The sequence below is a fragment of the Drosophila ficusphila genome, unplaced genomic scaffold, assembly GCF_018152265.1.
Source record: "Drosophila ficusphila isolate 14025-0441.05 unplaced genomic scaffold, ASM1815226v1 contig_414, whole genome shotgun sequence".
In the NCBI taxonomy this organism is placed as follows: Eukaryota; Metazoa; Arthropoda; class Insecta; order Diptera; family Drosophilidae; genus Drosophila; species Drosophila ficusphila.
In genome coordinates this window covers 3474770-3496517 of record NW_025064328.1, presented here as the reverse complement: position 1 = coordinate 3496517, position 21748 = coordinate 3474770, and the positions used below count along the sequence as shown (strand labels likewise).

The window sequence follows — 21748 nt, the reverse complement described above, 5'->3', positions numbered from 1 at the left end:
AATCTTTTAAAAAAGAATAAAAATATGACCCCGACGTGATTTGAACACGCAACCTTCCGATCTGGAGTCGGACGCGCTACCGTTGCGCCACGGAGTCGTTGGCGAGGAGAGGGCGGAAGGATCCCTATTTCAACCACCGATCAAAACGGATCGGTATCCGTAAAATTTTCACAACAATAAATTTTTTTGATTTCACTATATTCATATATTTTATGATGCTTAAACGGGCACCCAATGACAGCGAAGCCGAGCGGAATTTACCTTTCGCTCGAAAAAAAATAAATAAAAATATCAAAAACCGATAAGTTATCAGAGGAACATATTTACTGGGGGTATTTCAACACAAATATATATAGGTACTATATGGTTTTGACCAGCAGTTTTGGAAACCAGAAGGGTCTTGAAAAATAATATTTAAAGACAATGTCAACGAAAAACTCCAAATATATAAGGTACCAGTAGCTCAACAAGCATCGGTGGTTCAGTGGTAGAATGCTCGCCTGCCACGCGGGCGGCCCGGGTTCGATTCCCGGCCGATGCAACAAAATTTTTTTCTGTAAACATAATTTTATCATCGGGTTTTATATCCTGATATAAAATAAGAATCTCAGTCTGTAAAATAAACCTTCCGCAAAAATCTGATTTTTTAAAAACTGCGTGCAATAACCAAAAATTACGTTGTGGTACTGAGTACTGACCCCGACGTGATTTGAACACGCAACCTTCCGATCTGGAGTCGGACGCGCTACCGTTGCGCCACGGAGTCGTTGACGCGGAGAGGGTGGGAAGATCCTTTTTTCAACGACAGATAAAAACAGATCGGTTTTCGTATAATCTTTTGAAGAACAAATTTAAATTTAAAAACAAGAAAGGAAGCTAGCTTCAGCCAGGCGCGATAACTTTTTTTCTGTTATTTTTCCGATCTCTCCTATGGGTGCTATCTGATGTAGTCGGCCTATCCGGCCCGTCCACGCACACGTCTAGTTCGATTTGAATCTCGATGCTGATCAGGTACATATATCATATATCCTTACCGTGGTCTGAGGTGGTTCCTTTACTGCGTTGCAAACTACTGACTGTTGGGTATAAAGATAGACAAGCTAACATAAGGAAATATTTACTGGGGCATTTCAACAAACAGTAAGATGCAATCATTGTAATATTGATAGACAATGTAAATTACCAATTTGTATATATGTATATATATTTGTATGTAAAGAACTAAGAAGCCAAGAAGCATCGGTGGTTCAGTGGTAGAATGCTCGCCTGCCACGCGGGCGGCCCGGGTTCGATTCCCGGCCGATGCAACATATAATCTTTTTAGTTATTTTTTAGATAGCTTAACAAAGTTTAGATAGTAAAACAAAGTAAAGCAAATTAAGTAAAAAAATAAATTATATGTAGGGGAGATTGGGGTTAGGTGACCCACGTTTTGTTATTATCAGCAGGAGCACCATTATGTCTGAACAATTTGACGTGAGGGTGTGCTGTATATAGAAATCTTAAAGAGTCCACACGCTCCCCTAATGCCCTCCGCAAAAGAAAAAATTAAATAAAAAGATCTTTGGAATTTAGCTTTGATAGATAAATAAATATATTTTCTGCACAGACGGACATAATTTAAATCTTGTCACGATGCGGCATTCGTTGCTTCCGCTGCTGCAAAAGTTTAATTTAAATAAAATCGAACGACTCGATCATAAAGCTGTCATAAGAACAATTAATGAAATTAAAGAAATTGATAGAAAATAGCTTAATAGGTATTCTTTCATTTAATTTTACAAAAAGCTAACTATGCAATACTATTATTTCGTATAGCTGCCTTACAAATGTGAAATTAAATGGAAAATTCGCAATACCAAAGACAAACTATTTAAAACACTATATCACTGAAGTTGTAAGGATCGAACTAAGAATAGGAAACCACAGAAAAAAATTTTGTTAGTATAGATTTGCCATGACTGCATGCAATTAAATAAAACGACTTGTGAAATATGAAGAAAACTTAAAACCAAGAGGTTTTGGTTCTGATAGGCAATTAAATAAATTTTTTATACACAGATAGGGGCACATTTTAAATCCTGTCACGGGGCGGCATTCGCTGCAGCTAATTAGGTACTGTTGATGGACTCACCAACCAGATGCTCCTGCGGCTGCAGGAGTTTAATTTAAATAAAATTGAACGACTAGATCATAAAGCAGTCATAAAAACAATCGTTAATCTTTGCCGAAGCTGACATTATTTTTTGTTTTGAAAAATTTTATACATGACTGTACAGAATCCGTTTCACAACAAGTTATCTTGAATGAAATATGTGTTGCATCCGTTACAGGCAACCAACAAATTTGGGCACAGTTTCTGCTTTGCAGTCTAGGCGATAGGTTCTATTTCTTCGCCCGAAAATATTTTTTAAAATCAAGAAAGTACCTAAATACTTTAAAAATGCTGAACAAAGTATTTTGCTTTCGACTTCACACCTTCGGTGTGGTTATGGGTTGGCTTAGCATAGTGGCATCCATATTTGCCACAATCATTTTGTCCATAGTTTTGGCACACGGAAACGAACGTATTGACGATTTTTTTTTTGGTACATTTAAATTGGGTAAGTGTTCATCAAGAGGACAATTGCCCCGAAAGTCTTTTAACCTATGATTTCAGCATTTGTGGTTTGCATGAGTATTATACTGATTTTGGCAGCGATCAGTATTGTGACTTCGTTTCTACTTTTGGTGGCTCTCCCTAAGGTAAAAGTACTCATAAAGTTTATTCATTGGTTTCATCGAATATTCAAATCGACTGGAAGTACATACAAAAACTCTTTAGACTTTGTAATTTCAACCATTTCAAGTTTTGCACCATTGAACCATTTAAGTTCTTCAAAACCCAGATAAGGTTTTTCATTGAAGCTGTGTTTGCTATACAATTTATCTTTGTTTTCAGAAAAAATCTTCTTTAGTGCTTCCCTGGTTGATAGACAATGGATTGCGAATGTTCCTCGTCACTATTTTAAACCTTATTGTTTGGATAGGGCTCATTTGCAACGCGCCCGTAAAATTCATCATTCTTTATTTTATATTTATCGGCGCCCTTAATGGTAAGTTTAACCTAAATCGCACTGAATTACGCTCGAACCCAATGCAAATTGCGTTCTATTTAATTTTTTTGCAGTACTCGGCTGGTATCTGTACTATGGAATATATTCGCTGTATAGATCTTTCCAGGCCCTTGAAGATATAAAAGGCTCAGGACATCCATTTCAACGATATTCGTAAAATCTGTGTCCTTCCTTCAATTCGCTCGATTTAATTTAAAGAACTTACCTTGTGTTTGAAATCGAGTTACATTAAATGCCTTGTGAAATAGGCGGAAAACGTAAAAACAAGACGTTTTGGATTTTGCTCTGATAGGCAATCAAATATATTTTCTACACACAGAGAGGGGCATAATTCAAATCTTGTCACGGGGCGGCATTCGTTGCAGCTAATTAGGTACCTGTGGGTGGACTCACTGTCATTTGCCCAGGCCCAGCCACATGTAGCTGGGGTCGATGAACTGGGAGCCGCGGTATCCCTGCGGATTGCGGGACACCAGCGATCGGATCTTCTGGGAGGGCCTGTAGCTGCGCAGGGCGTGGAGGAGCTTCGATGTCTTCCGGTCCTGCTCCTGCTGCTGGGCGGGATCATCCGCGGCATCCGGCGGCATCGGCGGCAAGTGCAGTGGGTGCGGATGGTTGCCCTCCAGCATTCGCGTCTCCGACTCGCCCAGCTGCGATTGCTCCGCGAAGCGCAGGTTCGCCTCCAGCTGGTTGAAGAAGCCGCCCAGATTGGTCATGGCTCCTAGAAGAATGCAGCAAGGGGCACTAACAACGGTGGGATTTTCACAAAGAGCACGGCCTTGCTTAAAACTTCTCCTAAACATTATTTTCCTCTAGCATTAAATAAAGTCTGCTTGTTAATAAAAACATATACGTACAATCAACAAATTGAGCAATATTTTTGTTCTTAGTAATTCGTATTCTCCGAAAAGCATTTATATCTGTTTAAATATTTATACGGAGTTAGTTCTAAATTCCCCTCTAAAATAATTATGTAATTTCCGCTTGTTAAAGATTATTCTCTCTCTCTGAATACTCTATATTATAAGAGGCTATCGCATTTGCGTATGCATTGTTAAAGTTAAGGAATGAAGTTCCCTCCTAAATTTGAAACTGAAAACCCCAGCCAATACTCACCAGCACTGATCGAGGGCATATAGCGTAGATTATCCGGCTGCTGATTGCGTTTCCAGGGCAAGAAGTAGGCGTAGTTGAGCCCTGGCAGCTGCTCCTCCACATCGGGTGGCCACTTGGGGGGTGTCCTTTTGGCCTTGACCTGTGTTCCTGTCGGAGATTGCCACTTGTGCTGCACCTGCAGTTGCTTGAGGTGCTGAAGGTGCCACTGCCGACCGAACAGCTCCGGATACGGCGGGAAATAGTTGTCTCCGTATCGGTTGTCCATTTCCTCGCCACTCGATTTCGGCAGGGGATTTCCGTCGAAAGAGCGTGACGTCGTCGTCGTCGGTGGGAATGGGTTTCTGCTGTCCACGTACCCGTTGAAGTCCCACTCCGGATCCAACTCCCAGTCCCGCTGCCACTCCGGCGGAATTTGGCGGTCACGGCCAGTCGTCGTCGTCGATGTTGCCCCGCCGAAAGGTGCGTTTCGCAGTGGAACTGTCGGGGGAAATACGTATCGGCAAAAGGGCCCATTAATTGTGAGCTCCCGCAGGATTTTTCGGGGCAGTCACATAGGAACAAACAGGGTTGGCTTCACAGAAACGGCACGACATTCAATTTCCGCTCCTGCCCCTCAGATTTTAATTAGTGATAGGCGCAATGACTCCCAATCGAGGGTCAACTTTCAATTTAAACAAGTACCGAGAAGTGAAAAACTGACAGAAACGTGATATAGTTTTCTATGAAGTTTATGGCTTCTAATAATCCGTACACCAAAAAAATATAGCGTTTCTTATAAGATTGATTAAAATGGTTAAACAGCAAGTGGAATTATTTAACTTAGTAATTTTGAGTAGTGATACTATAAATAGTTTTAGCTTTGAAATAATCATATATCAATTGATATTTATCAAAAGGGTTTTAGCGAAAACAATTTAAAAATCTTTTTATTAAAATGTATTCGCTTAAAGGTTAAATTATATATTACTGATATAATTATCAAATGTGATGTCTTTTAGTCTGTAATCACTTTTAAAACAGAAAAAAAGATTTTAACGAGTTGTAGGTCAAATTTAAAGCTAATCCGCTCCAGTTAGATGCCCTCAATCTTGTATTCATTTAAATAAAGTTTAGATCGTAGCACCTTTATTATACATTAAATACCATGAATAGGTACATTTATTTTTAGTTTAAAACTCAATGCACTTAAAGACTTCCTGCTAAATCAGAAATTCAATGACCCAAACCATTTTGGCTCACTCTTTATTTTATGAAGTGGGACTATTCCCCGGTGGGACCAGGGTCCTTTTAAGTTAACCAACTCACCTGTGAAGAGCAGGACCATCAGCAGAATCCGTCGCCTCATCAGCAGGTGCGACATTGTGTGGCTGATACTTTTTTTTTGTTTTTTGAGTGAGGCCGTCGGGTGTTGTTACATTTTACGGGAACTCCGACGCTAAATAGTTTGCAAACACATCTCAACCGAAGGGAGCGAAGTTTTAAGGAGTACAGCTAGCTGCTCCCACGGCAGAGATCGAATTCCACGCCGGAGGACTTCAAGTCGACTAACGGCCAAGTGGTTCGCACCGAGCGCTTTTATAGCTCCTCGCGGCCTGAGGACCAACGCACCAACTCACCGGGAATCCTTTCGGCCAACCACCCCGTCCAAGTTCCCGTTCGCGCGAGCACCTGTTGCCCGACGACAGAAGCAACAGCAGCAGGAGGAGAAGAAGAAGGAGGATGAGGAGTACAGGGAAGGAAAGGACGAGGAAGGACACTGGGGACATGCGCACCAGCCGGATGGACGTGTCACCTTTGCTTGGTTTTTGGTTTTCAAGTGCGATTTGAGCTCCGGCAATTTTCTAATATGCACGGCAATGGCAATTGGGAGTCGAGTGTCCAAGTGACGCCATGGATTCCTATTCCTTTGCCTATTACCATTCACCTTTCGCCAATCCGGGGCAACCAATAAGGCTCAGATGTGCCAAAGGGCCTTTTTATGCAATTATCCTGTCATATTGCGCAATCTTGTCCCAGCAACCGATATTGCTCCAGGTGTAAGCCGGGTCTTGCCTCATCCTTTATTCCCAGCCAGCCATGCTGGCCGGGCTCGATCCCAGACATCCATCCGGATGACATGACGTCAAAGGATTCGCCTTTGAGTTTGGCCACCGTATTAGCATAATTGGGTCAGTGGCTGCCGTCGGTGGCTTCCACCATTGGCCATTGTGAGCCGTGCATCCATTTATCCATCTTTCCGGGAGCTGCACCACCTTGGGACCTTGGTGGAGCTCCTCGCTCCTAATTAGATTTGCATGCAGCTTCTTTGTGGCACGCTGGGCGTCCTAATGGGCCCGAGGTTTGGTTTTGCCTGGCACCTCGCTCCATTTTTCCCCGGCTCCATTTGTCCAGTGGCCGGTGGCCAAAGAACGGCAACTTTACCTCCACGGCATTTAAAAAAGTTTCGAGCACAAACTGTTTGTTAATTAAGCTTCAATTACAAGTTAGCTCAAGTCAACTCACGGCGCATCTGCATTTGTTTTAGTTTTTTTTTTCCCTGGCCAATGGGTAAACTTTGAAATTTAAATCAATTTAGGGAAATTTAAAATCAGCAATTAATTGAATCATCTTCAAGTTCAATCAGCTCTTATAATTTGAAGATATTTTAAAACTAATATCTAATAAATGGAAGGAATCTAGTTGCAACTTCTTAAGACTAATTATATATATTTGTGGTTAATCTGACGCTTTTAAGAATAATAACTATATTCACAAAAATAAATGTGTGCCATTAAAATATAGTTTAAGAAAACTTTAAAGATCATCTGGGCTGTTTAAATACACGTATCAACTTTACAAGTAACGCTTTCATAGATAAATACATATTTTCCTACATACCATTTAAGTGTAGGGCGTTGAAAAGTCGTTGACAGCCGTGAGCTTTTCTAGTGTGCCAAAAACCAAGCGTTCCGCCCCAAAGAAAGCTTTGGGGTTTTGGTTTTTTGGGGACCAAGTGGTTTTCGCTCAGTCGCTCTTGAGCTTTCGTGCCGCGAAGTTGTCCTTAGCACAGCGCATTTGTTGCAGTCGCGACCGAATAATTGGCTTCACAGCAGTTAAAATTCGTAGTGAAAAGTGAACTCCACCCGGAAAAAGGACTCACCAAAGAGCCACCAAAGAGTACAAGTGCAATTAAAAGGATTTAACTCCAAAAGGAAAGGGAGTATCGGAGGAGTTCCAAATCAAATTTGCGTTAAAGGTGCGGCGACTTCCCTTTTTATTTTTTATTCAAATTGGGAGAAGGATGTGCACATGCCGTTGCATCCTGTTAACTCCTTTTTGTTACCACCCCATTGGAGTCTTTCGTTTGGCAGTGCGCCGGCGCCATGGAGAAAACGGCTGTTTTTCACATTTCCCGCGCTGGCAGCAGGTTGACGACCCGGCCCAAACCCAGGCCCAAAAAAAATTCGAAATGCCGGCTAATTCCGGGCTTCCACACTCACTTTCGTTCGGTGCGTTTCCCAGTTTTCCAGCCCTTGACGCACTTTCCTCATTTCCTCGTTCCGTTTTCCCATTCACCCTTATAGCATCTGGTTTATTAAACACATCAATATGTCGGCTTACGCCGCGTATACTTAATGATTATTGTCCATTGGTTTGGTGGTTTTCGTTGCTTGTTTACTTGGCCCACATCCAGTTGTAATTCTCGGCCAAATTCGGAGGTGGGAATCTTTTTACCAAGCACGCACTGGCACTTGATTTCCAATTTGGGCGCGGGCGTCTTCAAGAGACTCTTGTTCTTCTCGCTAAAATCGAATAATCGTGCTAAACATTTGTTGAGCTCTTTCACGATGTGTTTAACGAATTTGTAGTTCTCTATATAAAGTAAGGAAATAGTGATTTTAAGTAAAAGTTGTTTTACTTTTAAACGGTTTTGCCAACTAAAAGGTCAAGTAGTCTTCAGATTGGAACGAAGCATTTGTTTGTTTTATAATAAGTAGAGATATATTTCGGAATAGAATACAATAGTGTTTTAATACTTCAACTAATCTAAAATCTAAACAAAAGTTATCCCTGTATTTAAATTTATGAATATATACCTATAATAGTAATTTATTGTATTTATTAGTCATTAACCAGCTTAAAAAGATTGGCACCCTCATCATCGTATTCAAATCTCTAGGGATGTGTGTCAGCAGAGTTTCTGGGAATTAATTTTAAGCTGACCCACACAGAGAATTAGACAGAGAAGTACCCATTTCAAAGTTCGGCATCATCAGAGTGGCAATCGCTTGGAAATACCCCATTCCCCTTCTCAGATGAGCTGCTATATTTTGCATCTTATTCACTGATTTTTACCTGTAACTAATGCTGACTCTGACGCTCGATTTCCGCTCGATTGGCGAAGCAGTTGGCCTTGGGGCTCCGCAGAATATTGCATTGCACCGGCGGCAGCAGCAACAAAAGCGGGTTAATCATCAATGAAGCGTGCAGAAGCATACTTGAGGCCTTCTGATTTTGCATTGTGATTTCTGTTGGCCAAGTCACGTGGAGCTGGAGCATAGGTGGCCAACACACAGAACGGGCGAGTGTCTGGGCAGAAACTACAACCGGTTCAATGTATGCACAATTTTCGTGTGTAGCTTTGTGTGTTTTGGGTTCTTTTCGGTTTTATTTTTTTCTGCTGTTCTGCTCTGTCGCCAAAAAGCATTAAATATTACTGAATGACTGCGGCTCTGGTCGTCGTCGTCGTCGTCGTCGGTTTACCCACATTTCGGGCTCAACGTGCGGAGCATGCTGGCTTGTTAATTTGAATTTCACACTAAAAAAACAAACACTCGCTGCGACCAGATGTTGCTAGGGCCAAGCTTCCCGCTCTCTCTCCCAAATCGCTTCTTTGATAAACATATATTTTTAGTAGAGTTTTTTTTAAATATATATTGTCACCCTTGCAGGTTGACTCAGCGAACCCCAACTCATCGCCTGAACACCTGAAGGTCAGCGGGAGTTACACCTTCGTTAAAGCCCGCTTCCTGCTCCACCTTCGCACTTCCGGTTCCTGAACCTTCACCTCCTCCCCCTCCCCCCTCCCCCTATCCCTTTTTCGAGGCATTGCGTGTGTGTTAGACATGATTGCCCCTTTAGGTACACAGAGAAAAGTTCTCTAGCTGGCTATCAATTTAGAATTTTTTAATTGAGAGACAGAACTAAACTTTAAATATAATAAATTAAATATAATTAATATAAATTAAATATATGGTTACTTAGTTAATTTTATATTTTTTAATTCTCAATATTTTTTGTGGAAGTTATTGCACATCCCACCTTTAAATAACTTGCAAATTAAAAGTTAATTTGACTTACAACTCTTTTCGCGTGAGCATGAATGAGCTCAACTAACTGGTGAATAAAGTTCACTTCTAGCATAATTTCATTGTTTTTTTTTTTCGTTGGCCACAAGCAAACCGTTAGTTGTGTTAGCTTAGTTACTGAGACAACCGCACCGCATTCTGACCCTGGTTGGGTGCCTTTAATTACTCATACGCCGAGTGTGACAGCGAGTAGTACTGACCCCGCCCGAAAAGTGGAGAGCGAAATGGGGAAACTGGCTGCAGAATGCACCGCGAATTGAGGGCTGTCCCACGATGGCAACTGGCCTGCTTCTGATTTGGCAGGGCAGTAAACATTTAGCCTAATGGGGCTTCTCTTCAGGGGGGAGGGGTTTTAGGGGGGCTTTTTAAGGGGGTGCTGAACGGCCCGCGGGCATTGCCCTCCAGCACAATTGCGCCCTCAAGCATGGAAACTCGCCTCGCTGGCTGTTGCTCAGTTAAAACTAAAAAACACAACACTGAAATTGTCGTTAATTCGTTGTTGTGCGCAAAGTGAAATTTTGTATGTTTTAAGCGGTTGCTGCTGCTTAATGCTGCCACTGCTGTTTTGTTGCCTTGTTTTGTTAATGCAGCGATAAATTCGTGACGCTAAATTCACAAACATGTGCCACCGACACGATTTGTTGACCCCAAAGAGAACTTTCCAAGCGTGATATGAAAGCTCTCTCCACTTGGTAAATAGGTTTTTCCATCACTTCTATTTTAAAAGAAATAGACAATCAAAATGACCAGTGATTGTTAATTTCAACAAACAGTTTATTATTGCTTTGAAAAATAAATATGAATAAAAGAACATAATATAAATTATAACTACTGAACTCACCTTACTTAATCATATTTTTAAAGGTTAATGAACGCCTTAAGTATCTCATGTCAACAAGATTCATCCAAAAAAAGATAACAACGTTTCGTAATCCAATTTATACAGGTGTATAATATTGCGAAATTAACATTGTAGGGTTCATATATTAATTTTTCATTCTGACAGATTTGAGTCCGTATCTTATACGTTCAGCTACCACATTCCACTCTGTTGTGTACATAAAACCTTTATTTTTCTCCTTTTTTGTTTGCCAGTCAAATGCGCAAGTTGCATGCGACAAGCAATTTGGCGAGGCCACATCCTGCCCCATTTCCCGAGTCCTCGGAGGGCTCCCACTCATATCCACTCGACATCCTGACATCAACAATGCTTGGCTGCCGCAAAGAACAATGGTTAAGGCAGTGGAGGAGGCACTTAACCCAGTTTTTAGTTTCATTCAGATGCTTCCTTCAGTTTGACATGCCAAAAAGACCGAATGATATCATGTTTAGCCGAACCGCCCTTCTCCATCTGACCTAAATTCGGTGCTATTCTATTCCATGCGGGTGGCCACAACAATTGTCCCAGGTATTGATTTTTGCTGCCTTCGTTCCAGCTGAAGTTGGAGCTGAACTGCCAATAAAAAGACTGAACCGAACTGAAGACACCAACCGAGGACCAAAACGAGGAAATGTTTTAGGAGAAAACAGCTGCAGCATTGCGATAAGGGAAGCGCCGCAGTAACCCTCATCATTAACTTGAACATCGGCCAAACGAAGTCGCAATGTTTCTGCCCGTGAAATCAAATCAGTAAGTACACATAAAAAATTATACTATTTTGTTATTCATCAGGGTAAAAAATCTATAGAGTAAGAAAGGTGTCTAATAATTTTCTTAAAATATTATACATTTTTCTTTTAGTTAGGGAAAACCTTGCTTGTTTATTTAAGCTAAATTTTAGAGATATTTTCCTTGCATAAAAGCTTAGAGAAATTCGAGTGGCGTCGTGATGCTCCACGTCCGCTCCATTCAACCCCCAAATTTGAGAGCCCCCAACATAACATAAACATGCACATCAAGCATAAACAACCCCCACGGCTTCACAGACAAGGATGAGTTCCTGTTTCTGTTTTTGCCGACACTTTGTCGCCAGCATTATCATTATGCTGGCGAAAGTTGACTTAATGGAGGTGAAGATTTTACGAAACCATCAAATTCTCGTTGCAGTTCCGGCGAGGCGAGTGGCAACAACGAGGATGTCACCACCACCAGCAACAATTCCACACAAACGCCCAGCGATCTGAGCCCACCGGGACCCAATGAGGAGGTCCTTCCCCAGGCGCACCACCAGAATCCGGGACACTGCATCGCCTCCTTCGCAGCCATCAACCAGATGAGGAATAATGCACAGGTGAGGATAAATACATTTATATTGATTCCGAAATGAGAAGCAAATTGCAGTTGTATCAATCAAGTAATTGCTAGATTTATTGCTTCATCTAAACTCAACCAGTTCATATCAAAAAGTTCGTCTTCTAGCGAATATTAATTTATTCAGATCGTCAATTTACTGATCTTGATATTGCCATACTAATTGCATTAGGCGTGAGCATAATTAAAATATTTATTTAGAATGGGCGCGTGATTGAGGTCGTCGTCGCAGGTCCGAGTTGACGCTTGCCCACATGGCGCATACATAATGTCTTTCGCCCGTTTCTTCTTTCATTTCGGGCAGGCGGCAACATTAATTGCGCCCGATGCCGCCCAATTCTCGCCAAAGTTCAGCTGGGTGAGGCTATTAGAGCAAATTGCCGTTTTAGACGACCGGCGGGTGGAATATTATAGATGAGTTGGCCTTAACCAAAAGTGAGCCATGATGTAAGCGACACTTTCCCATTAAAAACTGCCTCCGCTTTCGGGTTCATTGACTGGGGGAGACCGTGTCAGCCCAGGAGTTATTGATGAAGAGCCCTTCTAAGGATTCAGGAGGTTCGGGGGAAAAGGTTCGGGATTTTGAGTGCAAATTGAGCACGTAGTCGGGTATTAATCGGATTTGTAAAGCGACACTTTGTCGGCCGCATCAGGAGTGGGCTTTCCGTCTCAACAGCCTTCCTTTCGCCACTCACGATTGTATTTTTCCTTTCTACTGCAGCTCTGCGATGTTCGCCTGGAAGTCGGAGGCGACACCATCAACGCCCACCGAGTGGTCCTGGCCTCCGTGTCGCCCTATTTCTATGCGATGTTCAACGGTGAGTGCAGTTAACAAAAGAGGAAGTCTATCTTTGCTGACATTTTTGATCTTTAAACTGAACTGAATATTTCTGTATAAGTATATAACATTTATATAGAACCCTTTCTACCTTTAAGTGATTAAAATTTATTTGTTATTTATCTCAAAAAAAAAATCCCAATTCAGTTCTAGTAAGCCATAAATAGTAACAAAGCTCACACACCATTCTACACATCCTTTTTAAACTGACATAATAAACACAACCAACTCTATCTTTCCTGTTTACCAGACGACATGTTGGAGCGCACCCAGGGATTGGTCCGCCTGCACGACGTGGACAGCTTGGCGCTGAGGCAGCTGATCGACTACACCTACACCGGCGAGATCACGATCACCGAGCAGAATGTGCAGGTGCTGCTGCCCGCCTCCGGACTGCTGCAGATGCACTCGGTGCGGGATGCGTGCTGCAAGTTCCTGCTGCGCCAGCTGCATCCCTCCAACTGCCTGGGCATTCGCAGCTTTGCGGACGCGCACTCCTGCAAGGAGCTGCACACGCGGTCCCACAAGTACGCCCTGCAGAACTTCCAGCAGGTGGTGGGCACCGAGGAGTTCCTGCTGCTGCCCTTCGAGGAGGTCCGCGAGCTGATCTCCAACAGCCAGCTGAACATCAGCTCCGAGGAGCGCGTCTTCGCCGCCGTCATCAATTGGGTGAAGCACGATCTGCCCGCCCGAAGACTCCACATTGCCGAGCTGATGTCGAATGTCCGCCTTCCGCTGGTCAGCCGGGATTTCCTCATGAGCTGCGTGGAAACGGAGACCCTGATGCGCGACGACTCCGAGTGCAAGGAGCTGCTGCTGGAGGCCATGAAGTACCACCTGCTGCCGGAGCAGCGCAGCATAATGGGCAGCCAGAGGACCCAGGAGCGTCGGCCGGAGGGCATGAAGCCCTACGTGTTTGCGGTGGGAGGAGGCAGCCTGTTCGCCATCCACAACGAGTGCGAGGTGTACAATCCGCGCTCCAACTCCTGGAGTCCAGTGGCTCCCATGTTGTGGCGACGATCGCGATCGGGAGTGACTGCCCTGCATAAGCAGCTATATGTTGTCGGTGGCTACGATGGAGTAAGTGATTTGGCCACGGCGGAGAGCTACAATCCGCTGACCAACAAGTGGAGCAACATCACCCCGATGGGCACGAAACGCAGCTGCCTGGGCATCTGCTCCTATGATGCGTTGATCTACGTTTGCGGTGGCTACGATGGCGCCTCCTGTTTGAGCAGCATGGAGCGATACGATCCCCTCACCGGAATCTGGAGCTCCTGTCCGGCGATGAGCACGCGGAGAAGGTACTGCCGGCTGGCCGTGCTGGAGAACTGCATCTACAGCCTGGGTGGCTTCGATTCCACCAACTACCAGTCGAGCGTGGAGCGGTTCGATCCGCGAGTGGGTCGCTGGCAACCGGTGCCCAGCATGACAGCACGCAGGAGCAGCTGTGGCGTGGCCTCCACCGATGGCCATCTGTACTGCATTGGCGGCAATGATGGCACCATGTGCATGTCCAGCGGAGAGCGGTTCAACCTGCGCAGGAACAGCTGGGAACCCATCGCAGCCATGCACTCCAGAAGGTAAGGAGTTTATTTACAAAGAATCTTATTATAGTTTATAATTGGTGGGTTTTACTTTCAGATCCACCCACGAAGTGGTTGAGGTGGAGGGCGCTCTGTTTGCCCTGGGAGGAAATGATGGCAGCTCCTCGCTGAACTCCGTGGAGCGTTATGATCCCCGGCTGAACAAGTGGAATGTGGTCAATGCAATGGTGGCTCGTCGCAGCTCCGTCGGCGCTGCTGTGCTGGAGTGCTTCCACCTTGAGCGCGGATTGGTCCAGACGACGAACTTATGACCCTTGGCCAGCATAACCGAGTCCTTCGCCGCAGCTGCAGCGAACGGCGCTACTAATGGCAGTAGCTCCATCAATGGAATTGTACCGGGAGGCCAGGTGCCTCCCTCAGCGGGAGCAGGAGGAACCCTCACCGTTCCCAGTCGAGCGGAGGCGGCTGCCTTCACGGCCAACATTGCGCTGAGCAGTTCGGCTCCCTCGGCGAGCTCCACACTGCGTCGCCATCGACGGGATACTCCGGGGTTGGCCGAGAGCCGGCGGGCCAACAGCAATGCCAGCAGCAGTGGCAGCGAGAGCGGCAGCAGCAGTGGATCCGGGGTAGGAGGAGGAGGGGGAAAGCCACCGGCGACGGCCTGATCCTGGTCCATGTCGCGTCGCTTCTAAGCCACCTTACAAATTAACACTTACATACAAAGCTAACCCCACGCGCCTAATGCAGGAATTTGATTGTTCGAGTTCGTTATGGATAGATATAGGAATATTTATACGACTGGGAGGAGGAGGAGGCCCCAAGGCGGTGGTTCGATTGCTCAACCAAGGATGACCATCGGAGTGGATGCAAGCCCATAATACACACACACACACTAACACACATATGTTTCTAGTCAAGATCTCTCTCTCACACACACACACACTGTTCATGGGAATGCCGCGGGGGGCGAGGACGGAACTCCTGGAGAAGCAACCTAATCTGCCTACAATTTACATACATAAACCTCTATACACTTAAATTATATACTGTATACACTCTTATGTACTATTCTTATGTATTTTATACACGCAATTAAAACGATAAGTATGTGTTTCGTAACCGGATGCGACGAAGTCGGCGTTTCTGTTTCTCTGTTCTGTTCTGTGCGCTTTGTACTAGGATCTTGACAGGAAGCCCCTGATAAGGAAAGGATCACACCATTCGCTGTGCCAGGCTGGTCGCCACATTGCCCACGTTCTTCTTATCCTTCTCCGCCTCCGTCGGCTGTGCGACCTTCGAGGCCATTTTCCGGGCGTCCAACCAGTTCTTGGGCAGACCGGTACCAACTGTAAAAGACGGGGGATTTGGGATTAGTGGAGGGATCGCTGCTCGGGGAGACAGCTTCGTTCTTTCACGAATCTATGCCCCGGCAGCATTGTGCTTGAAAATCAACATCAATTTACAGAGGATACAACGATCGTCAGACAGTTCTCAGTACGCATTTATTTTCAGTTTCCGTTTCACGTGACTCTCGATGATGGGACAAGGAAAGTTAAATGCTGGTGCGGCCATCTGCCCGCATCGGTCGCACTGCGTCACAAAGAGACGTGCCGTTGTGCTTCGATCCTTGGCACCCGGCGAACGGATGTGGGATGAAGCTGCCGCCGGGTGGCAAGGACCTCGCACTTGGCAGACAGTTCGTGAAAAAATGAAGCCGATGCGCCGCTTGGGAGTGGTTAAAACTAAACGGTACTTAGGCTCTAGCTCGAAGGAATTGAAATACGAATTAATTAACAACGAATGCGGATCGCCTCCTAGTCCAAGTCGTCGGCTACTGGTTTGCGCGATTGGGAGAAACGTTAACAGAACGAAATTTTATAGCAAAATGTAGGAAGAGAGATGGTTAACGGAGAACGCGTTAGAAGTTACTCAATTATAAAGGCTATGTCTAAGTTTTGGCCAATATGGTTGGAACCAAAAGTGCACAAGTGTTTTCAACTTAAAAGTAAACTCTTTTTGTTAATCAAAACGAGAGCTATTTACTTTTGTAAACCTTCTCGGTCATGTCATCGAAGCCAGAGTCCTGGATGTTCAGCATCAAGCTATCCGCCGACAGGTAGACCTTGTTCTGTGAGCTGGCGATCTGTGGGGAGACATTCATTTAGTTCTGGATTAGATTAGATGGCTAGACCACTAAATTCATACCGTGCGGGCAATGCTTTGGGCAGCACGCAGCTTGCGCAGTTTGAGGTAGGCAGGGTTCTGCTTCACGGCCAGACCTAAGTAAACATATCAGTTAAGGAGAACCATAAGGTGGCAAAAATATGGGTAAGGTGGATTTCCACATAATACATATATAAGGCCAACATTAGCTTGTAAACTTGGGAAACCAAAGTAGTTTCTCTAGCTTACAAGATACCAACAGCCTTTCAGTTATGTGTGTAATAGTTCAAAGTAAAAAGGTTTGTGTTTTGTAAAAGGATATCATTTTGGCAGCCTCAGCTTCTCCCTCAGCCTGGACAATCTTCTGCTGCTTCTCCTGCTTAGCACGCTCCACGAAGAAAACAGCCCGCTGGGCCTCCTGTTGGGCCACCTGTTTGGCCTCAATGGCGGCCGTGTATTCCTTGCCGAAGCTCAGCTCGGTGAGGGACACATCGTCCAGGATGATGTTGAAGTCGCGGGCACGCTCCACCAACTCCTTGCGGATCAACAGGGAAACCTAGTAATATATTAATTTAAGATTTAATACAAATTCAACATAGAGGTTTTAAAAATATCCACCTGCTGACGCTGGGTAATCAGCTGCGAGGCGTTGAACTTGGCAATCACACTCTTCAGCACCTCGTTACAGATGGAGGGCAGCACCTTCTCGTCGTAGTCCACGCCCAGTTGTTTGTGCAGGTAGGGAAGGTTCAAGGAATCGGGGCGAGACAGCACTCGAAGCGAGATGTTGATCATCTGCAGATCCTTGGAGCCAGTGGGCGAGGATATTTTGCGGGGACGCGAGCGAATGTCATAGATGATGGGGTACTGGAACCAGGGAATGCGCACGTGCAGACCCTCGGAGTAAATGTCGCTCTGGATTCCGCCGAGACGGCTGAAGATGATGGCACGGTGACCACCCTCAACTGTGAAATAAAATATCATTTTGGTTAGTTACAACTCTTGCAATATCAACAAAGCAAGATGATGGACACAATTAGGATTCCATCATTTTATATTAGTTCAATAAAAATAGAAATATTTTTTAATATTATTTCTAGTATCTGCTGTTTTGAACTTGGACCCCTTAAGTAAACATTTAGCAAACATAAATGGAGTTTGTTATGCAACAGTAGAGAGATGAAATCGGGGATTGGATAATAATATAAAGAACTGAAGCAACTGATAGGTTAATATTAACAAATTTTACAATGGAGACTTTTTGGATGCCAATAAGAATATAGTAAATCCAGTTGTTAGTTATGAAATCCGGGAAACAGTAAAAACACATACACCAACATGCAATCATTTGAGGTTATGTAAACATGCCGCTATGGTTTCATGTTTTGTGCTGTTTGCTGGTAAAGTCGACGGCTATATTAGATCGGCTATATCCTTACCGGTGTACAAGGACTGGCTGACACCATAGGCAGCAGCTCCCACCGCAGCCAGGACCTTCAGTCCAATTCCCAGTCCCGGTGGCCCACCTTTGCCCAGCTTGCCCGCAAGATCGTTCAATTTGCTTTGTGCCATCTTGTTTGTGTTCTGCAGAAAAGAATTTAAAAAATAATACAACAATCTTTAGATGCAGGGCACACTATTTAGAATTTATATTGATAAGAAAACTGATTCTTACTTGTATAAAATTGGGAAACTCGCACGTTCTGTCAGTGCGGCCAGGTGAAGAAAAGGTTTGTGTCAAAAATACTATTTACCAGTTTTCTCTAAATTAGCCAGAGCAACATTTTTCCACTTTCAAAAATGGTTGGTGCCTTGGATCGGTTGTGTTTAACAGCAATGGATCCTAATATTCATTTAAATGTTGATTTAAGGGGCGGCAAAAAAAAAGTAAATTCTCACCAAAGTATTAAAATGTATTTCTCCCAAACCAAGTGTGTTCTCTGGCTGTGGAAGAAGATATGTATCTTAACATTTCTGTTAGCTAAATAATCGATTACGTCTGACAACCCTGTTTCGGTAGATGTATTCGCTAACCCGGAATTTAAAATTGAAATGGTGGAATTGAAACATGGCGGTAAATTTAAAAAAAAATATTTTGGCCCATTTGAACGAGAGAATAGGTTTCTCATTGAGTTTTTAGACCTTGACAGTCCTTTATTCAAGAAACAGATTTATTAATGCTAAGTCTTCTTATTCAAACTGAGGTAATGTCCAAACAAACATTGAAATTCAGCTGTAAATGTTAATTCATAATAACTTACCATTAATGGCTTTGAACTGTACCCGAGGGCTAAAAATAGACCAACAAAAGCTTATGATGGAGTCGTCTGGGGTTTTTTTTTGTTGCTAACAGCACTTAAACTCACTTGTTGTGAGTTTTTTGTAAAATTGTGACAATTACAATTTCGAGCGCATAGCTCCAGTGTGCTGGAGCGTAAAGGAATTCGAATCGGCAGGAGAAATTATTTATGCCCCTTATCGAAACAGTGAGGGGCCTCGGGTTTCGATCGCGTTTTTGTTTTGGTTGACAATCTGATTTCAGGACTTACCCTCTGCGCAGTATTTATTGTGGTGTATTTATGGCTTTTTTACTGCTTAGCCCCCTTTGATACGGAAGTGGCCGATTATGTTCTATTGCTTTATGGCGCTTGTCGCAAATTGGCAACTGATGGATTTGTAATTAATTTCGGCAAGCATCGATTAGATAAGGGATGTGAAAGACTCTGTTTTGCGGCTTTCAATTGGCGCGGAAATTTCCTTGAATTAGCTGCGCTAAAAGCCGAAATTAGGATGGCCATCTGACGCACCTGCCACCTCTCTTTTGATCAAATCGCGTTAAGATGTTAACAAGTGTTCCCTAATGGCTGTTAAATTTCGCTCTGACGTCGACAAGTCACTTACGCGCCTAAGACAACGTAGCCCCAATTCAATCCGGCTAATTCCGAATTCCCAATGCACAAGTTATAAAAGTATATGTAAGAGTAATGATAGCCTTTGCGTATCCAGAAATCCCCCAGAAAATCTCCATATAAAGCTTCGCCACACAGTAAACAATACTTTACGGTCTGCATCCTATCAATTCTGGTCAAAATCTCAATAGGCCTTTTATTTGGTTTTACTTTTATCAAGCTTTCTTGATTGATCCACTTTCGTAGTTTCGATTGGGTACTTATTTCTAAGTTTATAGTACAAATTATGACTATCCTACGAAAATATGACTCAATAAACCAATGAAGCTTTTAGTCAGCTTCTAAATAAATAAAGTCTGTTTTCATTATAGGATTCATTCATGCATTCTGCAAGATATTTATATTTATATTACAATTAAAATAAATGGTAACTAGTCATGACAAATAAAAATTGTGGTTCATCAGCATTATAACGCATATAAAATTTAATACTATCATAAAAATTTTACCCAATTTTCAGCAAAGATCATAAAAACTGAAAAAAATGGGCCAAAAAATAAAAAATTAACTAATGATGCAGTTGGTTAGAGGATCGAAATATAAACATTTAAAGACCACTTCAAAATCGGATTATAAATAGAAAAGTTGTGAATTTAGGAGTAGGTAATATTGATCAATTTTTAGCAAACCCGTTTTTCAAGTCAATATTATAAAACACAACGGAGTGATAATTTTTTTCAATAATTTATTTTTAATTTAATTTTGCAAGCTTCTGCCTAAACATAACTTAATATCCTCTGCAGAGGTAAAATAAATGGTGAATAGTCATGAAAAATGTACATTTTTGTTCATCATGATTACAACGCATATAAAACATGACAACTTTAAAAGCAATTATTATAGTTGCCATTATCAGATAAATTTCTTTTGTTTGTTTTGAATTTTGAGGAGTAGTAAGTAGGAATATTATTATTTTTTCCCGTGCAGCAAATACCTGATGAGTTCGGTTGAAAGACCGCAGAAATTCACTATCGGAATACCCAAGTTCTGAGGGGGGATACCTAACATATCATATGTGGAAGTGGGTGGAAGTACCCAATCAATGCCATCTGAGCGCGTTAATCGCCGGCCAAAATCGGCTATTGGGCGGCAATTAACATGCGCAACGGGCCGCTGAAAAAGCCAAATGCGAGCACTCGACTATATGGCCAACATCGGTTGTACTTAGCCTGCGAGTAGTTATCGCCGGGGCCAACAAAGCTTGCCAATTTAGCGGGAGTTCGTTCGATTTCAATGGAACACTTGAACTTGAATTTCCATGCGACACTGCGGGGGGGTTAAAGCATACTACTACTGATATATATAGTATTGAGGAACTAAAATCGAATTAACGCCGACTTGTCTGTGGCCAAGTTCAAACAGAACAGCACGTTTTGCATATTAAGAACTTGAGAATCACTCATCACAGATATCTGTGGATCAGGGGGAAACTTATGCAATCCACAGCCGAATGTTAATATAGTACAGCTTGAATCTGAAATGCATTAACAACTGCTCGTTTTGCAGGGCTGTAAAAAATGTGTAACGGATTGTAATTGTTCGAACAACCAAACAACGATAAAATCCAGAGGAGGATGTGTAATTGCATTGACTGGCAATTATTTCGAACCAATTCTCCGCCCATTCTGCCACCTGACTAGCGAAAAGCGAAAAGCTGAAACAAAAACACACTCAGATACAGATACAGTACGCTTTTCACCAGTGGAGCATAGCGTGATCGCTTGTTTTTGAGGGGGAGGGAGATTCGGATTGGGATTGCTTGTTTGGGGGGATTGGAGATCGCAAAGTGCCGCATCATTCGCCAGCGGAAGAGATGCTCCGCGGCAGACCTTTCCAATTTACATAAACCAATAATTGATTTGCATCCGTCAACGAGTTATTTTAGTCACTGATTGATCTATTAACAGCTAGCTTTTCGGCTTTGTGGGGAACCTTTTGTGCCTAGCACGGGATCGACGAATCTAAAAGCACATTCGGCTATCGCAACTCTATTAATTCGGTACCGCCGATGGGGATTTCAATAATTTATAAGGCCGACTAAATTGGGGAGATAAAAAGCTTAGTAATGCATTAAAAACTTAGCTTACATCAGAGTTTTATGTTTGTTATGCATTTAAACAAAATTGTTAAGGGGATAAAGTTAATTATTAACTACTGGGTTTAAGCCGATGCGTTCCAGATTTTTCTGGAAAAAGAAAACTCCCTTTACAATTTTTAAGTACTAAAACTAAAATAGTTTAAATCATCTTTAGCTTTACTTCTGTTTGCTTTAATATTTTGTGCTTTAAATCATGTTATTTAATAATCTTGACAAAACCTATTGTGATTTCAAATAACAATGAAGCTCTAAATTATTTAGCTTGTAAAAACATTTCACACAATCGATTTTTTTCATTGGAG

The 21748-nt window shown here is 43.0% G+C and overlaps 4 protein-coding genes and 4 non-coding genes across 8 annotated transcripts; 4 read left to right on the top strand and 4 right to left on the bottom strand.

The window, feature by feature from the left end:
* Positions 1 to 25: 25 nt before the first annotated feature.
* Positions 26 to 97, bottom strand: Trnaw-cca. Its single transcript has one exon. It is a non-coding gene; the product is annotated as a tRNA-Trp (tRNA).
* A 373-nt stretch (positions 98 to 470) lies between these two features.
* Trnag-gcc lies at positions 471 to 541 on the top strand. The gene has a single exon. It is a non-coding gene; the product is annotated as a tRNA-Gly (tRNA).
* Positions 542 to 694: 153 nt separating this feature from the next.
* On the bottom strand, positions 695 to 766 carry Trnaw-cca. Its single transcript has one exon. It is a non-coding gene; the product is annotated as a tRNA-Trp (tRNA).
* Positions 767 to 1236: 470 nt separating this feature from the next.
* Positions 1237 to 1307, top strand: Trnag-gcc. Its single transcript has one exon. It is a non-coding gene; the product is annotated as a tRNA-Gly (tRNA).
* Positions 1308 to 2375: 1068 nt separating this feature from the next.
* Positions 2376 to 3386, top strand: LOC108087775. The gene is made up of 4 exons (XM_043208240.1): positions 2376 to 2603; positions 2660 to 2745; positions 2942 to 3095; positions 3170 to 3386. Exons 1-4 carry the CDS (start codon positions 2444 to 2446, stop codon positions 3271 to 3273), a joined length of 504 nt encoding a protein of 167 aa, XP_043064175.1. The 5' UTR covers positions 2376 to 2443; the 3' UTR covers positions 3274 to 3386.
* A 21-nt stretch (positions 3387 to 3407) lies between these two features.
* On the bottom strand, positions 3408 to 5745 carry LOC108087774. The gene is made up of 3 exons (XM_017185303.2): positions 5538 to 5745; positions 4233 to 4709; positions 3408 to 3837 (listed from the first exon to the last, which is right to left on the bottom strand). Exons 1-3 carry the CDS (start codon positions 5590 to 5592, stop codon positions 3512 to 3514), a joined length of 858 nt encoding a protein of 285 aa, XP_017040792.1. The 5' UTR covers positions 5593 to 5745; the 3' UTR covers positions 3408 to 3511.
* Positions 5746 to 7253: 1508 nt separating this feature from the next.
* LOC108087831 (kelch-like protein 17) lies at positions 7254 to 15340 on the top strand. The gene is made up of 6 exons (XM_017185404.1): positions 7254 to 7467; positions 11017 to 11210; positions 11628 to 11811; positions 12553 to 12649; positions 12920 to 14252; positions 14314 to 15340. Exons 2-6 carry the CDS (start codon positions 11185 to 11187, stop codon positions 14525 to 14527), a joined length of 1854 nt encoding a protein of 617 aa, XP_017040893.1. The 5' UTR covers positions 7254 to 7467; positions 11017 to 11184; the 3' UTR covers positions 14528 to 15340.
* On the bottom strand, positions 15268 to 18164 carry LOC108087833 (prohibitin-2). The gene is made up of 7 exons (XM_017185405.2): positions 18055 to 18164; positions 17819 to 17963; positions 16998 to 17344; positions 16702 to 16935; positions 16422 to 16499; positions 16260 to 16359; positions 15268 to 15562 (listed from the first exon to the last, which is right to left on the bottom strand). The coding sequence occupies exons 2-7, from the start codon at positions 17949 to 17951 to the stop codon at positions 15429 to 15431; spliced, it is 1026 nt and encodes a 341-aa protein (XP_017040894.1). The 5' UTR covers positions 17952 to 17963; positions 18055 to 18164; the 3' UTR covers positions 15268 to 15428.
* Between the last annotated feature and the right edge of the window lie 3584 nt (positions 18165 to 21748).

Coding starts and splice junctions, on each gene's coding strand:
- LOC108087831 (XM_017185404.1), top strand. CDS start 11,185: ATGTTTCTGCCCGTGAAATCAAATCA. Junction 12,650..12,919: donor TTTCTATGCGATGTTCAACG/GTGAGTGCAGTT, acceptor CCTGTTTACCAG/ACGACATGTTGGAGCGCACC. Junction 14,253..14,313: donor GCAGCCATGCACTCCAGAAG/GTAAGGAGTTTA, acceptor TTTTACTTTCAG/ATCCACCCACGAAGTGGTTG.
- LOC108087774 (XM_017185303.2), bottom strand. CDS start 5,592: ATGTCGCACCTGCTGATGAGGCGACGGATTCTGCTGATGGTCCTGCTC. Junction 4,710..5,537: donor GATGGTCCTGCTCTTCACAG/GTGAGTTGGTTA, acceptor TTCCCCCGACAG/TTCCACTGCGAAACGCACCT. Junction 3,838..4,232: donor TATGCCCTCGATCAGTGCTG/GTGAGTATTGGC, acceptor GCATTCTTCTAG/GAGCCATGACCAATCTGGGC.
- LOC108087775 (XM_043208240.1), top strand. CDS start 2,444: ATGCTGAACAAAGTATTTTGCTTTCGACTTCACACCTTCGGTGTGGTT. Junction 2,604..2,659: donor TTTTGGTACATTTAAATTGG/GTAAGTGTTCAT, acceptor CTATGATTTCAG/CATTTGTGGTTTGCATGAGT. Junction 3,096..3,169: donor ATTTATCGGCGCCCTTAATG/GTAAGTTTAACC, acceptor ATTTTTTTGCAG/TACTCGGCTGGTATCTGTAC.
- LOC108087833 (XM_017185405.2), bottom strand. CDS start 17,951: ATGGCACAAAGCAAATTGAACGATCTTGCGGGCAAGCTGGGCAAAGGT. Junction 17,345..17,818: donor CAGCCAGTCCTTGTACACCG/GTAAGGATATAG, acceptor TTTATTTCACAG/TTGAGGGTGGTCACCGTGCC. Junction 16,360..16,421: donor CCCAAAGCATTGCCCGCACG/GTATGAATTTAG, acceptor GTCTCCCCACAG/ATCGCCAGCTCACAGAACAA.